The sequence below is a fragment of the Nerophis ophidion genome, linkage group LG15 (genome assembly GCF_033978795.1).
Source record: "Nerophis ophidion isolate RoL-2023_Sa linkage group LG15, RoL_Noph_v1.0, whole genome shotgun sequence".
Taxonomy (NCBI): Eukaryota; Metazoa; Chordata; class Actinopteri; order Syngnathiformes; family Syngnathidae; genus Nerophis; species Nerophis ophidion.
Window position 1 is genome coordinate 4,778,729 of NC_084625.1, and position 17,414 is coordinate 4,796,142.

At 41.2% G+C, this 17,414-nt stretch overlaps 1 protein-coding gene across 1 annotated transcript in view; it reads right to left on the minus strand.

Annotated features, from left to right (window-relative positions):
- Positions 1-17,414, minus strand: part of dlec1 (DLEC1 cilia and flagella associated protein) — a 97,400-nt gene that overhangs the window by 27,765 nt on the left and 52,221 nt on the right. Inside the window, exons 27-29 of the mRNA XM_061921268.1 lie at positions 1,573-1,688; positions 1,429-1,499; positions 1,202-1,359 (exon numbers count right to left, since the gene is read on the minus strand). Coding sequence (XP_061777252.1) covers positions 1,202-1,359; positions 1,429-1,499; positions 1,573-1,688 — 345 coding nt within the window. The remainder of the gene's footprint in view (positions 1-1,201; positions 1,360-1,428; positions 1,500-1,572; positions 1,689-17,414) is intronic.

The following is a 17,414-nucleotide window of genomic DNA, read 5'->3' on the forward strand; positions in this document are numbered from 1 at the left end:
ATGGGAATACTTTGCCGGCTACATCCAGCGGCCTGTGAAGCAGCGGAGTATATGTGTTGTCTGTCTATTTATGAATAATGCAGACCAGGAGTGTTGGCTGAGTTCTTAACGTTTACTTTCAGAGCGTGCATATCACAACATACAAGATGCCGTCATGGCGACACAACCTCGTCACTCCTGTTGCATGCTGGGTAGGGTAGTTCTTTTTTTCCCTGGCTCATAACATCACAATATAGTACCATGTATATGATGCCTTCAGTTTATCAAAGCACCAAGCAAACAATCGGAAAATTCCCATCATATCAATTCCTAGATATGGTCATAATTATTTTAAGTGCACTACGCAGAATAAACACAACATTATTAATATTGCTACTAAGGATCATTTGATCCAAAATTCCCTAAAACAGCCCACTACCTATAATATAGGTTTTTTAAACATAATAAAAAAAATGTTTCTGCTGTTACCTCAGAAATTGCCTGTTCAGATGTTATGATTGTGGCTCAGAGATTTGTGTGTAGATTATATTTATTTTCCATAACAAACAGGATAACTTAAATACCCTGGCAGTGGCAATAAGCTTAAATGTTTGCATTTACATTTTTGGAGTTGATTTTCATCAAATATGCTATTTAACTGCTACTGTTTAACAAGGACTGATTTAAATTGTGTTTGCACAACAAATGTTTTGGCGCTTTTGTTCATGTGGGAGAATATTCCAATAAAGGTGCACTACACACTACTTTTGAATTCATTATTGGGCTTTGCGTATACAATGCAGTTAATCGCGATTAATCAGAGAAATAGTGCGATTAACTTCGATTAAAATGTTTAATCGTTGCCCAGCCCTAATTTTTATTTTATTTTTCAGGGATTGCCACCTTATTGTGGTCAGGGGGTGTGCGTGCCTCAGTGACCGTAAGAGCTATTACAGCAGGAGCTTAGTCTTCAGGTGGGACACCCAGGTTGGACAGGTCTGAAGGTAGAGGCCTGACCAAGTGCAATCCACTACTCCAGGTTGGGGTTGGACACATAGCTAAAGACCCATTTCCATGAAGAAAGCATCGTTACTATAAGCACAGAAAAAAAAAGTGCTGGAGCATGATGCCCCCTTCACATTTCCGACTGCCCCCTGATAAAAGCATGCCTAGAACCGCCCCTGGTGACACCCCCGGTGTAGTGTACGTGTTTGCTTAGAACCTGAGTTGTTTCCGCGTTACAAAGCTTCGGCGTGTCCTCCACCACCTCAATGCCGTCGGCGTCCTTCAGAGGGAAGCTCTGTCCGTAGGATATCACCACATCCACCAGTTTACGGTCGTTGGCAAGGATGTTGTAGGTCTCCCAGTCCAGGCGGATATCTGCGAGGAAGCGACAAAGCTTGTGGATCCCCAGAGACCACCAGGAGGACAGGGAGTGAGAGGGCTTACCGAACATGGTGGGGTTGTTGATGCGCAGAGAGCGAGACACGGTGTCGCCTCCGGACACGCGAGTGCCAAACCTAAAGACGTGACTTGGTAAAAGACGGTCCCAGATAAAAATAAAAAAACATGGACTCCAGAAGTGCTCCTCACTGTAAGTTGGGTCCTTGGGTCTGGTCGTCCGTACGAGGGCCCGTGATCTGGAAGTAGAGCGGACATCCTCGGACGGTCATCTGCATGGGGATGAGGGTGGGCTGGAGGTCCCCCACCTGCAGAGAGGAGACACAGGTGCTGTGTGCTTAACGCACATAAAAACCCCAAAAGCAGGGCACCTTGTGTAAATGGTAAATAAAGAAACTTTTCAACTTACAAACGTGTACATCAACTTAAAATCTATTCCTCAAATTAAAATGTTTTAGATTTTTTTATGTTGTTTTTTTGTTTGTTAGTTTTCCGCGCTTTTATTGTCAAACAAAACTGTTTTTTTTATGGCAAACACACAAAATATGCAAAGTCTTCCACAAAAAATATTTTTCAAAGTGGAATATTTGATATGACGTAACCGGGGTTGAAGTGGGGAAGGTACGGGGTAGCAAGGGGTGTATATTGTAGCATTCTGGAAGAGTTAGTGCTGCATGGGATTCTGGGTATTTGTTCTGTTGTGTTTATGTTGTGTTTATGTTGTGTTGCGGTGTGGATGTTCTGTTGTGTTTATGGATGTTCTGTTGTGTTTATGTTGTGTTGCGGTGTGGATGTTCTTCCAAAAGCAGTGAAGTGGGCACGTTGTGTAAATGGTAAATAAAAAAACTTTGCAACTTACAAACGTGTACATCAACTTAAAATCTATTCCTCAAATTAAAATGTTTTAGGTTTTTCTTATATTGTTTTTTTGTTTGTTAGTTTTCCGCGCTTTTATTGTGAAACAAAACAGTTTTTTTATGGCAAACACACAAAATATGCAAAATCTTCCACCAAAAATATTTTTTAAAGTGGAATATTTGATATGACGTAACCGGGGTTGAAGTGGGGAAGGTACGGGGTAGCAAGGGGTGTATATTGTAGCATTCCAGAAGGGTTAGTGCTGCATGGGATTCTGGGTATTTGTTCTGTTGTGTTTATGTTGTGTTGCGGTGTGGATGTTCTGTTGTGTTTATGTTGTGTTGCAGTGTGGATGTTCTTCCAAAAGCAGTGAAGTGGGCACGTTGTGTAAATGGTAAATAAAAAAACTTTTCAACTTACAAACGTGTACATCAACTTAAAATCTATTCCTCAAATTAAAATGTTTTAGGTTTTTCTTATATTGTTTTTTTGTTTGTTAGTTTTCCGCGCTTTTATTGTCAAACAAAACTGTTTTTTTTATAGCAAACACACAAAATATGCAAAATCTTCCACCAAAAATATTTTTCAAAGTGGAATATTTGATATGACGTAACCGGGGTTGAGGTGGGGAAGGTACGGGGTAGCAAGGGGTGTATATTGTAGCATTCCGGAAGAGTTAGTGCTGCATGGGATTCTGGGTATTTGTTCTGTTGTGTTTATGTTGTGTGGCGGTGTGGATGTTCTGTTGTGTTTATGGATGTTCTGTTGTGTTTATGTTGTGTTGCGGTGTGGATGTTCTTCCAAAAGCAGTGAAGTGGGCACGTTGTGTAAATGGTAAATAAAAAAACTTTTCAACTTACAAACGTGTACATCAACTTAAAATCTATTCCTCAAATTAAAATGTTTTAGGTTTTTCTTATATTGTTTTTTTGTTTGTTAGTTTTCCGCGCTTTTATTGTCAAACAAAACTGTTTTATTTATGGCAAACACACAAAATATGCAAAATCTTCCACCAAAAATATTTTTCAAAGTGGAATATTTGATATGACGTAACCGGGGTTGAAGTGGGGAAGGTACGAGGTAGCAAGGGGTGTATATTGTACCATTCCGGAAGAGTTAGTGCTGCACGGGATTCTGGGTATTTGTTCTGTTGTGTTTATGGATGTTCTGTTGTGTTTATGTTGTGTTGCGGTGTGGATGTTCTTCCAAAAGCAGTGAAGTGGGCACGTTGTGTAAATGGTAAATAAAAAAACTTTTCAACTTACAAACGTGTACATCAACTTAAAATCTATTCCTCAAATTAAAATGTTTTAGGTTTTTCTTATATTGTTTTTTTGTTTGTTAGTTTTCCGCGCTTTTATTGTCAAAAAAAACTGTTTTTTTTATGGCAAACACACAAAATATGCAAAATCTTCCACCAAAAATATTTTTCAAAGTGGAATATTTGATATGACGTAACCGGGGTTGAAGTGGGGAAGGTACGGGGTAGCAAGGGGTGTATATTGTAGCATTCCGGAAGAGTTAGTGCTGCATGGGATTCTGGGTATTTGTTCTGTTGTGTTTATGTTGTGTGGCGGTGTGGATGTTCTGTTGTGTTTATGGATGTTCTGTTGTGTTTATGTTGTGTTGCGGTGTGGATGTTCTTCCAAAAGCAGTGAAGTGGGCACGTTGTGTAAATGGGAAATAAAAAAACTTTTCAACTTACAAACGTGTACATCAACTTAAAATCTATTCCTCAAATTAAAATGTTTTAGGTTTTTCTTATATTGTTTTTTTGTTTGTTAGTTTTCCGCGCTTTTATTGTCAAACAAAACTGTTTTATTTATGGCAAACACACAAAATATGCAAAATCTTCCACCAAAAATATTTTTCAAAGTGGAATATTTGATATGACGTAACCGGGGTTGAAGTGGGGAAGGTACGAGGTAGCAAGGGGTGTATATTGTAGCATTCCGGAAGAGTTAGTGCTGCACGGGATTCTGGGTATTTGTTCTGTTGTGTTTATGGATGTTCTGTTGTGTTTATGTTGTGTTGCGGTGTGGATGTTCTTCCAAAAGCAGTGAAGTGGGCACGTTGTGTAAATGGTAAATAAAAAAACTTTTCAACTTACAAACGTGTACATCAACCTAAAATCTATTCCTCAAATTAAAATGTTTTTGGTTTTTCTTATATTGTTTTTATGTTTGTTAGTTTCCCACGCTTTTATTGTCAAACAAAACTGTTTTTTTTATGGCAAACACACAAAATATGCAAAATCTTCCACCAAAAATATTTTTCAAAGTGGAATATTTGATATGACGTAACCGGGGTTGAGGTGGGGAAGGTACGGGGTAGCAAGGGGTGTATATTGTAGCATTCCGGAAGAGTTAGTGCTGCATGGGATTCTGGGTATTTGTTCTGTTGTGTTTATGTTGTGTGGCGGTGTGGATGTTCTGTTGTGTTTATGTTGTGTTGCGGTGTGGATGTTCTTCCAAAAGCAGTGAAGTGGGCACGTTGTGTAAATGGGAAATAAAAAAACGTTTCAACTTACAAACGTGTACATCAACTTAAAATCTATTCCTCAAATTAAAATGTTTTAGGTTTTTCTTATGTTGTTTTTTTGTTTGTTAGTTTTCCGCGCTTTTATTGTCAAACAAAACTGTTTTTTTTATGGCAAACACACAAAATATGCAAAGTCTTCCACCAAAAATATTTTTCAAAGTGGAATATTTGATATGACGTAACCGGGGTTGAGGTGGGGAAGGTACAGGGTAGCAAGGGGTGTATATTGTAGCATTCCGGAAGAGTTAGTGCTGCATGGGATTCTGGGTATTTGTTCTGTTGTGTTGCGGTGTGGATGTTCTGTTGTGTTTATGTTGTGTTGCGGTGTGGATGTTCTTCCAAAAGCACTGAAGTGGGCACGTTGTGTAAATGGTAAATAAAAAAACTTTTCAACATACAAACGTGTACATCAACTTAAAATCTATTCCTCAAATTAAAATGTTTTAGGTTTTTCTTATATTGTTTTTTTGTTTGTTAGTTTTCCGCACTTTTATTGTCAAACAAAACTGTTTTTTTTTATGGCAAACACACAAAATATGCAAAATCTTCCACCAAAAATATTTTTCAAAGTGGAATATTTGATATGACGTAACCGGGGTTGAGGTGGGGAAGGTACAGGGTAGCAAGGGGTGTAAATTGTAGCATTCCGGAAGAGTTAGTGCTGCATGGGATTCTGGGTATTTGTTCTGTTGTGTTGCGGTGTGGATGTTCTGTTGAGTTTATGGATGTTCTGTTGTGTTTATGTTGTGTTGCGGTGTGGATGTTCTGTTGTGTTTATGGATGTTCTGTTGTGTTTATGTTGTGTTGCGGTGTGGATGTTCTTCCAAAAGCAGTGAAGTGGGCACGTTGTGTAAATGGTAAATAAAAAAAACTTTTCAACTTACAAACGTGTACATCAACTTAAAATCTATTCCTCAAATTAAAATGTTTTAGGTTTTCCTTATATTGTTTTTTTGTTTGTTAGTTTTCCGCGCTTTTATTGTCAAACAAAACTGTTTTTTTTATGGCAAACACACAAAATATGCAAAATCTTCCACCAAAAATATTTTTCAAAGTGGAATATTTGATATGACGTAACCGGGGTTGAAGTGGGAAAGGTACGGGGTAGCAAGGGGTGTATATTGTAGCATTCCGGAAGAGTTAGTGCTGCATGGGATTCTGGGTATTTGTTCTGTTGTGTTGCGGTGTGGATGTTCTGTTGTGTTTATGTTGTGTTGCGGTGTGGATGTTCTTCCAAAAGCAGTGAAGTGGGCACGTTGTGTAAATGGTAAATAAAAAAACTTTTCAACCTACAAACGTGTACATCAACTTAAAATATATTCCTCAAATTAAAATGTTTTAGGTTTTTTTATGTTGTTTTTTTGTTTGTTAGTTTTCCGCGCTTTTATCGTGAAACAAAACTGTTTTTTTATGGCAAACACACAAAATATGCAAAATCTGCCACCAAAAATATTTTGCAAAGTGGAATATTTGATATGACGTAACCGGGGTTGAAGTGGGAAAGGTACGGGGTAGCAAGGGGTGTATATTGTAGCATTCCGGAAGAGTTAGTGTTGCATGGGATTCTGGGTATTTGTTCTGTTGTGTTGCGGTGTGGATGTTCTGTTGTGTTGCGGTGTGGATGTTTTGTTGTGTTTATGTTGTGTTGCGGTGTGGATGTTCTTCCAAAAGCAGTAAAGTGGGCACGTTGTGTAAATGGTAAATAAAGAAACTTTTCAACTTACAAACGTGTACATCAACTTAAAATCTATTCCTCAAATTAAAATGTTTTAGGTTTTTCTTATATTGTTTTTTTGTTTGTTAGTTTTCCGCGGTTTTAATGTCAAACAAAACTGTTTTTTTTTATGGCAAACACACAAAATATGCAAAGTCTTCCACCAAAAATATTTTTCAAAGTGGAATATTTGATATGACGTAACCGGGGTTGAGGTGGGGAAGGTACGGGGTAGCAAGGGGTGTATATTGTAGCATTCCGGAAGAGTTAGTGCTGCATGGGATTCTGGGTATTTGTTCTGTTGTGTTTATGTTGTGTTGCGGTGTGGATGTTCTTCCAAAAGCAGTGAAGTGGGCACGTTGTGTAAATGGTAAATAAAAAAAACTTTTCAACTTACAAACGTGTACATCAACTTAAAATCTATTCCTCAAATTAAAATGTTTTAGGTTTTCCTTATATTGTTTTTTTGTTTGTTAGTTTTCCGCGCTTTTATTGTCAAACAAAACTGTTTTTTTTCTATGGCAAACACACAAAATATGCAAAATCTTCCACCAAAAATATTTTTTAAAGTGGAATATTTGATATGACGTAACCGGGGTTGAAGTGGGGAAGGTACGGGGTAGCAGGGGGTGTATATTGTAGCATTCCGGAAGAGTTAGTGCTGCATGGGATTCTGGGTATTTGTTCTGTTGTGTTTATGTTGTGTTGCGGTGTTGATGTTCTTCCAAAAGCAGTGAAGTGGGCACGTTGTGTAAATGGTAAATGAAAAAACTTTGCAACTTACAAACGTGTACATCAACTTAAAATCTATTCCTCAAATTAAAATGTTTTAGGTTTTTCTTATATTGTTTTTTTGTTTGTTAGTTTTCCGCGCTTTTATTGTCAAACAAAACTGTTTTCTTACAGCAAACACACAAAATATGCAAAATCTTCCACCAAAAATATTTTTCAAAGTGGAATATTTGATATGACGTAACTGGGGTTGAGGTGGGGAAAGTACGGGGTAGCAGGGGGTGTATATTGTAGCATTCCGGAAGAGTTAGTGCTGCATGGGATTCCGGGTATTTGTTCTGTTGTGTTTATGTTGTGTGGCGGTGTGGATGTTCTGTTGTGTTTATGGATGTTCTGTTGTGTTTATGTTGTGTTGCGGTGTGGATGTTCTTCCAAAAGCAGTGAAGTGGGCACGTTGTGTAAATGGTAAATAAAAAAACTTTTCAACTTACAAACGTGTACATCAACTTAAAATCTATTCCTCAAATTAAAATGTTTTAGGTTTCTCTTATATTGTTTTTTTTTTTGTTAGTTTTCCGCGCTTTTCTTGTCAAACAAAACTGTTTTTTTTTATGGCAAACACACAAAATATGCAAAATCTTCCACCAAAAATATTTTTCAAAGTGGAATATTTGATATGACGTAACCGGGGTTGAAGTGGGGAAGGTACGGGGCAGCGGGGGGGTGTATATTGTAGCATTCCGGAAGTGTTAGTGCTGCATGGGATTCTGGGTATTTGTTCTGTTGTGTTTATGTTGTGTTGCGGTGTGGATGTTCTTCCGATATGTGTTTGTCATTCTTGCTTGGTGTGGGTTCACAGTGTGGCGCATATTTGTAACAGTGTTAAACTTCTTTATACGGCCACCAGGGGCGCCGTTAGGGATTTTGGGCCCCATGAAAACACATAATTTCATATAATTTCATCATCATTAGGGGCCTCTCTGGGCCCCACTCCATCATGGGCCCCTAGAATCCGTCTCCTTTACCCCCCCTTTTCGGCGCCCCTGACGGCCACCATCAGTGTGACCTCAGCAGTAAAGTTTAATTTGTGAAGGAAAGAAGAAAGTGAATTAATGTTTATAACTGAACACATTTACACATGCATAACATGGTCACTACTGCTTACTGCCTTCCGCCCGATTGTAGCTGAGATAGGCACCTCAAAGGGAATAAGCGGTAGAAATGGATGGATAGATATTCTTATTTTACTGTTATATTTTTATTCCCATTTTTCTTTTTCTTTTTATTCTTATTGTAATATTTTCTATTTTGTTTCCATTCAGACCCCCATTATTTACTTTTTACTTTTTAAATTGATCTCAACTCTGTACACTGTTGCTGGAATTTTAATTTTCCTGAAGGAACTCTCCTGAAGGAATTAATAAAGTACTATCTATCTATCTATCTACAAATTTGTCTTCTTTTTATATTATTTGTTTTAATGAATGAAGTAACGTTCATGACAACCTTTTTCCCAAAACACAGTATATAATGTGAGAGATATAACAGGACAGTGCATACCTTTGGGGCGGCATAGCTCGGTTGGTAGCGTGGCCGTGCCAGCAACTTGAGGGTTGCGGGTTCGATTCCTGCTTACGTCATTCTAGTCACTGCCATTGTGTCTTTGGGCAAGGCACTTTACCCACCTGCTCCCAGTGCCACCCACACTGCTTTAAATGTAACTTAGATATTGGGTTTCACTATGTCAAGCGCTTTGAGTCACTAGAGAAAAGCGCTATATAAATATAACTCACTTCACTTCTTTATCATTTGTTTTCAAAACGCTTACAAAAAAGTGGGACCCCAAAGATTTACTGTGGGACCCCATTTTTATGACTTGATGGGGTCCATTGGACCCCATTTGGAAAATTCCTAGCACCAACACTGCTGACAACAGAGGAGAAAAAAATGCTTGATTTAAATAAATATATTATTTATAAAGCAAGTTCAAGTATCATTGTCAAATGTTCACCTTGGCATGCATATTTGTGTCCTCTTTTTGGGATTTCACAATAGCTCAGCCTATTGTGATCGCGAGCCTGATGTGGCTCTTTTGATGACTGCATCTGGCTCTCAGATAAATCTTAGCTGACATTGCTTAACACAATAAGTAATGAATAATTCCACTGGTAATCGCAGTGTTAAAAATAACAAGATGGCGCTGCTGTAGTGGTTGCTGTAGGCAGGAGCTCTGTGCTCTTGTGTCATCCTTTTGTGTTTCCCTCTTGTTTTCATGTCTTATTATATTTTCTTGCCTTTTGGTCCGGGACCCTTTGGGACTGTGTGACAAGGGGTGGCACTTTTGTGACCTCTGTGGTGCTTTTTTTGTGGACTTCTGGATCTGCCTCCCGGGAGCCTTTTGGCCATGGAGACCAGCTGCAGGGTCTTTGCCACACCGGAGTCTGTTTGGAGGGACTGGAGGAGATGCGGATGAGGGGACAGGGCTGTGAAGCTGGCACTGAGCGCTGGGACGGAGAGGCTTTGCGGTGTCTTGACTGAGTGAGCAGGTGTCGGACACCTCAGTCACCTTGGACGTATCCTCGCTCATATTTGTATACTCTAGCCTTTAAATAGACTCCCTTTTTAGACCAGTTGATCTGCCGTTTCTTTTCTTTTTCTTCTATGTCCCACTCTCCCTTGTGGAAGGGGTCCGGTCCGATCCGGTGGCCATGTACTGCTTGCCTGTGTATCGGCTGGGGACATCTCTGCGCTGCTGATCCGCCTCCGCTTGGGATGGTTTCCTGCTGGCTCCGCTGTGAACGGGACTCTCGCTGCTGTGTCGGATCCGCTTTGGACTGGACTCTCGCGACTGTGTTGGATCCATTATGGATTGAACTTTCACAGTACCATGTTAGACCCGCTCGACATCCATTGCTTTCCTCCTCTCCAAGGTTCTCATAGTCATCATTGTCACCGACGTCCCACTGGGTGTGAGTTTTCCTTGCCCTTATGTGGGCCTACCGAGGATGTCGTAGTGGTTTGTGCAGCCCTTTGAGACACTAGTGATTTAGGGCTATATAAGTAAACATTGATTGATCCATGCGGACTGGACACTGGCCGAGAGTGGAGTCGGCTGTCCTGGTTGCTTTGTTGGGTCTGCTCCTGTCTCTGGCCATGCTCCCTCCACCACAGTGGATATGTTTCTTTTACTTTTTATTCATAGCTGTATGTAGAAGTGTCTGCTTGTATCTGCTGCTTTAATGTCTTTAATGTCCTATGTGTTCTTTGATGTTTGATGTTTCCCTCTTACACACATGGAAGAGGGATGTGTACTATGGCTATGAGTTGTTGTTTTTTTCCCTTGGCCTCAGTCTGCACCCCCTCTCCAGGGCCCAGGCTAAGACCGATTTTTTAAATTTTATTTTAATTTTCAATTTTTTTCTCCCATCACCCCCCCTTGTTTACCTGTATGTCATCTTTTTTGTAAGGGGCGCTGGAAGCCGGCAGACCCGTCAGCGATCCTGTTCTGTCTCCCTGTAATGTTTGTCTGATCTTGAATGGGATTGTGCTGAAAATTGTAATTTTCCTGAAGGAACTCTCCTGACGGAATAAATAAAGTACTATCTAAACGTTCAAAATATAAAACATTCTCATACATTTTAATCCATCCATCTGTTTTCTACCGCACCTGTCCAAGAAGTTGCATTAATGGTAAGAAGTAGGGCTGCGACTCTTTGGGTGTCCCACGATTCCATTCAATATCGATTCTTGGGGTCACGATTCGATAATATATCGATTTTTTTCGATTCAAGGCGATTCTTGATTCAAAAACGATATTTTTCAGATTCAAAACGATTCTGTATTCATTCAATACATAGATTTCAGCAGGATCTACCCCAGTCTGCTGACATGCTAGCAGAGTAATAGATTTTTGTAAAAAAGCTTTTATAATTGTAAAGGACAATGTTTTATCAACTGATTGCAATAATGTAAATTTGTTTTAACTATTAAACGAACCAAAAATATGACTTATTTTATCTTTGTGAAAACATTGGACACAGTGTGTTGTCCAGCTTATGAGATGCCATGCAAGTGTAAGCCACTGTGACACTATTGTTCTTTTTTATTATTTTTATAAATGTCTAATGATAATGTCAATGAGGGATTTTTAATCATTGCTATGCTGAAATTATAACTAATATTGATACTGTTGTTGATAATATTCATTTTTGTTTCACTACTTTAGGTTTGTTCTGTGTGGTGTTTGTGTCTCCTCTCAATTGCTCTGTTTATTGCAGTTCTGAGTGTTGCTGGCTCAGGTTTGGTTTTGGAATATGGATTGCATTGTTATGGTATTGCTGTGTAGTGGTTTGTTGGATTGATTTAAAAAAATGATAATTTATAATTGAGAATCGATTCTGAATCGCACAACGTATTCAAATCAATATTTCCCCACACCCCGAGTAAGAAGTATTTTATTTATCATCGGTGAGCTTCCGAATAACAATGATATTAAAAGTTAAAACATACTTATTAAGTGAAGATCCGTCACTTAATTTATGTTTGTGCTTCTTTGTTTTGTATTTACTTCCCATCAGTGCTCTTATTTTGTTTCCATTTCCTGCTTGTCTCACTGGGCGCTGTGTTTTTTTTTTCTCCCTCACCTGCTGTTGATTGGCAGCTGGTCCACACCTGCTGCCAATCAGCAAGTTTCTATTTATGCTTGTCTCATGCGCTCCTCGGGGTTCAAAGATTGACTATTTTTTGGGAACTTTACATGCAAGACTACTTCATTCACCTCTATTGATGATATTTACCATGAATTGATTAACGTGGACCCCGACTTAAACAAGTTGAAAAACTTATTGGGGTGTTACCATTTAGTGGTCAATTGTACGGAATATGTACTGTACTGTGCAATCTACTAATAAACGTATCAATCAATCAATCAATCAATCAATCAAAAAAGCATCTTACCTGCTCTTTGTGTCAGAGTTAGTTTGTGACGAACCCCAAGATGCACAGATGGAGGCAGGCATTGGATAGGAAAAAATGATTTAATAAAGATACTAAAACACAAACAAACCAAAAGGGGTACAACAAAAAGCGCACGAGGCGAATAACCAACTAAGAGAGTTAGCATGGGAGCTAGAAAACAAAAGGAGCTTAGCATGGGAGCTATCAAAAAAACAAAAAGAGCCTAGGGTGGAAGCTAGCGGGTAGCGAGCAGGAAAACAGAAGTCTAGTTCATGTGTGATGGTCATTCCATAATTTGCATGCTAGATTTATTGCTGATAAATTGATCTGTTATTATTTACAGCTAAAAAGAGTTAAAAGTGAATTGATTTCATTTATACATGTATTTGATATTATTTGAGAAACGCTGACACTGGATTGATTTTTCTAGCAGGTTGCATGCACGTGCAGTCAATGAGTGTCTCCATGGTGGAACTTTATTCAAATAGGCACCACTTGTACACGCCCACTAATAGTACATACACACTATTTAGTTGTACTGGGGCAGCATAGCTCGGTTGGTACAGTGGCTGTGCCAGCAACTTGAGGGTTGCAGGTTCGATTCCCGCTTCCGCCATTCTAGTCACTGCCGTTGTGTCCTTGGGCAAGACACTTTACCCACCTGCTCCCGTTGCCACCCACACTGCCTTAAATGGTACTTAGATATTGGGTTTCACTATGTAAAGCGCTTTGAGTCACTAGAGAAAAGCGCTATATAAATATAATTCACTTCACTTCACTTCTATTTTATAGCCTAACAAAGGGTTAACTAAAATACTACATGTTCCACAATGCATTGCGGCAAACCGGATGTAATGAAAGGAGCGGGAGCAGGTGCATTGTGGTTGATGAGACTGAGCGTTACAAGCCTTCGGGTGATGAATGAATGACAGATAACAAGATATAAGGATCGCTTTGTACCGTTTGTATCCCCACATTTTTCTTATATAAAGTACAACTTTATTCACACATTTCGGCGTCCTGTCCAATACTTTGATCGTAGTTAATCTACAGTCGTACTTGTAATATGAAAACAAACTGGAAGCAGGGAACAAAAAACAGTAAGCTAAAAAACATCTAACTAATATAGCTTACCGCTACGCTGCAAAGACACGACACGACAGGAGCGACAACACAGAAGCGACAATACATGACAATAATCCAGCACTGACTGGATGGGAAGACAGCTCTAAATAGGAGCGGGCTGATTGACACCAGGTGTGGTCAGGTGCCCATCAGCCGCAGCTGAGGGTACACAGCACTCAGGGTGAAAGACAGGAAACAGACAAAATATGAGCGCTGACAGGAACTAAAGACAGGAAATACTACACACACACACAGGAAAAACTAAAACACAAACAGTCAGGGGCAAGCGTGACACTTTGCTCTCCTGGTTCCTGCTTCTTGGGGTCGCCACTACTGCTGCCATGCGAGTTTGTCACATATTACACTCTATAAATGATAGATAGTTCAATTTTAGGACTAGATAGAACAATCCCATGATACAAGATAACCTGAGTAGAGTGGAAATAATAGGCTACCTCTTTCAGCGCTGCCTCAGAGTGGTTGTGGTGTTAGACCTGGTTGGGTGGGATTGTAAGATGCGGGGCAGAGAGGAGGAAGGGTAATGGTTGTCAGCTTCATTGGGGTCATCAGGTGGGCACCCTCCTTCACCGGCGTTTCAATGATAGGCCCACGACACCTCCAGAGGGCTCATCGGCAACACCTGGCGTCCCAGGTGAGCCCCCCTCTGCTTTTAACCATTATGTGATGTAGGTCTTACTACACCCCCAGATGGTGTCTCTCCTCTTCATCCACAGCCACCGACTGGCTGTCTCTGCTGCTCCTGAGAGGGCTTTGATGGTGTTTCGCAGGGTTTGGCCTCGAAATCCGATGTCCTTAAGCAGCCTGATTGTTGTCTGGCCCACAAAGCCTCTGCAGCCAACTTCCACTGGGCAGACCTTGGCCTTCCATCCATTCTGCTCAGCATCAGCTGCCAGTTCGGTGTACTTAAGGCTTTTGCGTTCGAATGCCTCCTCCACAGCAGCCTCCCAGGGAACCGTGAGTTCTATTATATATACAATACGCAGTGAGGAGGACCAGAGCACAATGTCTGGTCTGAGGTTTGACATGGCTATCTCTGAAGGAAAGCAGAGCTTTTGATCAAGATCCACCACCATTTTCCAGTCACGAGACCTTCCGAGCTGGCCTATGTCTGTTATATGGCCTTTGGTGGACTCTGCACCTTCTCGGATGAACTCTCTTGTGGCTGTAGGATGTACTTTTGGCGGGGGCAGGGCATTGATCTTCGCTCTTCTGGCCTCTAACGTGGCTGCTAGGCACTTCAGAACCTGGTTGTGCCGCCAGGTGTAGCGCCCTTGTGACAGACTTGTCTTGCAGCCAACGAGAATGTGTTTGAGGTTAGCTGGAGATGGACAGAGGGGGCATGTAGGGTCCTCCCCATACCACTGTTTGAGGTTGGAGGGGGAGGGAAGGACATCATAAGTGGAGCGTAAGATGAAGCTGATGTGAACTGCCTCCATGCCCAACAGCTCCCTCCATGAGAGCCTTCTCCTCTCGACTCCTTCCCAGCTCATCCACTGTCCTTGCTTAACTTGTGAGATAGCCTTTGCACATCTTGCTGCCTGCTCATGCCGACGTACCTCCTCTACAACCAGCCGTCGTCGCTGAGCTGGAGCCGCATTATGCCACACCGGTCTGCTCTCACTAAGGCCAAGGCCTCCTCTTCCCAGCTGCATGAGGCCAATGATGTCTCTGTGCCTAAGATCCTCCTTTGCTTGCAGAGTAGCTGCCGCTGCAGTCCATTTCCTTCCGGTCACCAAGGTAGGAGCTGTTTGGGCAACGCATGGGTCACGAGACTCTGTTAGCGTCATTTCCAGCCTTACCTTTGCACACTTAAACTCCTCTACTAGGCTGGAAACAGGAAGCTCCAGAACACCTCTTCCATACAGTCCGATGTTACTGAAGCATTTGGGAAGACCCAGCCACTTCCTAGCAAATGCACTAACCATCCTCTCCAACTTTTCTACCTTTGTGGTTGGTACGTCATAGATGGTCAGAGGCCACAAAAGCCTGGGTAGCAACCCAAATTGGAGGCACCACAGCTTCAACCGGCCAGGGAGCATGGTCTTATCGATGTTTTCAAGGCCAATTATAGTATCCTGCTTGAGCTGGTCCACCTGCCCCGTGTCCTTGAGGGTGGCATGATACCAACGCCCAAGACTCTTGACAGGCTTCTCAGACACTGTTGGTATAGCCTCCTCACCCACACAGAATCGATGTTCCATCAGCTTCCCCTTCACCACTGAGATGCTTCTGGACTTGCTTGGTTTTATTTCCATCCGGGCCCACTGGATGTTTTCTTGCAGTTTGTTCAGCATCCGCCTAGCACACGCCTTGGTTGTGGTGAGGATGGTCATGTCATCCATATAGGCTCTGATGGGGGGAAGACGAAGACCGGATTTAATCTTTTGACCTCCTACCACCCACTTAGAGGCCCGGATGATGACCTCCATAGCCATTGTAAAAGCAAGAGGTGAGATGGTACACCCTGCCATTATTCCTATTTCGAGTCGCTGCCATGCTGTGTTACACCCACCAGTTGTCAGGCATAGCTGTAGGTCCTGGAAATAGGCTTTGACTAGACCAGTTATGGAATCCGGGACACTGAAATAGTGGAATGCCACCCAGAGGAGATCATGAGGAACTGACCCAAAGGCATTTGCTAGGTCCAAGAACACAACATGGAGGTCTCTTCCACCCTTCTTGGCAGCTTGAATTTGACTCCATATCATGTTTGTGTGCTCCAGGCACCCCGAGAACCCTGGAATCCCTGCTTTTTGCACCGAAGTGTCAATGTATTGGTTCTTTTCCAGGTAGGTGGACAGCCTGTGAGCCACTACACTGAAGAAGATTTTGCCTTCAACATTGAGAAGGCTGATTTGGCGAAACTGGCTGATGTCCACAGAGTCCTTTTCCTTGGGGATCAGGATGCCTCCTGCCCTCCGCCATGCACTTGGAATGGCTTGTTTCTGCCACACCACCTTCATCAGTCTCCATAGAAAGTGTAAAACTTCTGGAGTTTTCTTATAAAATCGGTATGGAATTCCATTGGGCCCAGGAGAGGATGCCGCTCTAGCTCGTCGTACAATTCTCTCCACCTCACTCCACTTTGGAGGATTAGTGTCCAGTTGGTGTTCTGGGGACTCTATTGGTGGCATATCAGGTGGGAGAGTTTTTGGTCCGCTCCGCTGGGTGTCAGTGTGGTTCTGTTTGAGGTAAGCTTCGAGGTCTTTCTTTGATGTTATGAGTTTGCCACTTTTTTCCTTTGTAAAAAGGCTTTTTGCAAACTTGAAGGGGTCTTTGAAGAAGTTTGATCTAGTTCTCTCCTTCATTTTACGCCTCCTTCTCAGATTCTCAGCTCTCCTCAAGGTTGACAGTCTGTTCCTAATGTCTGCCTGTAGAAGGTTAATTCCCTCTTTTTCCTCCTCTGGAGATCTTTTCCATTGTTTTTTCAGCTGTCTTCTTTCCCTGACTAACCGTTCAATCTCCTGCTGTCTCCTGGACTTTGTCGGTGTAACTATCCTTTTTGTTCTCTCTGCTGTTCCATACCGCTTCACACCATAGCTGTAAATTACGTCTCCCATTCTCTCCAGCTTTCTGATTGCAGTTCCCTTTAGTTGTCCGAGGAGTTTGCTGATGTCTGTATCAATTGTCTCCCACTCTCTTTTCTCACAGGATTTTGGCCACATGATTTTTGGCTTTCGTCCTCGCATCTTAGTCTCTGTTGCAGGCTCTGACAGGTCGGGCACCACTATGCTTTGTTCCTCATCCCCAGCCTGAGCAAGGAGATTGATGTCCTGCAGACTTTGGTTTTGATAGATAGATAGATAGATAGATAGATAGATAGATAGATAGATAGATAGATAGATAGATAGATAGATAGATAGATAGATAGATAGATAGATAGATAGATAGATAGATAGATAGATAGATAGATAGATAGATAGATAGATAGATAGATAGATAGATAGTACTTTATTGATTCCTTCAGGAAAATTAAAATTCCAGCAGCACTGTACATAGTTGAGATCAATTTAAATAAAAGTAAAAAGTAAATCATGGGGGTTTAAATGGAAACAAAATAGAGAAATATTACAATAAGAATAAAAAC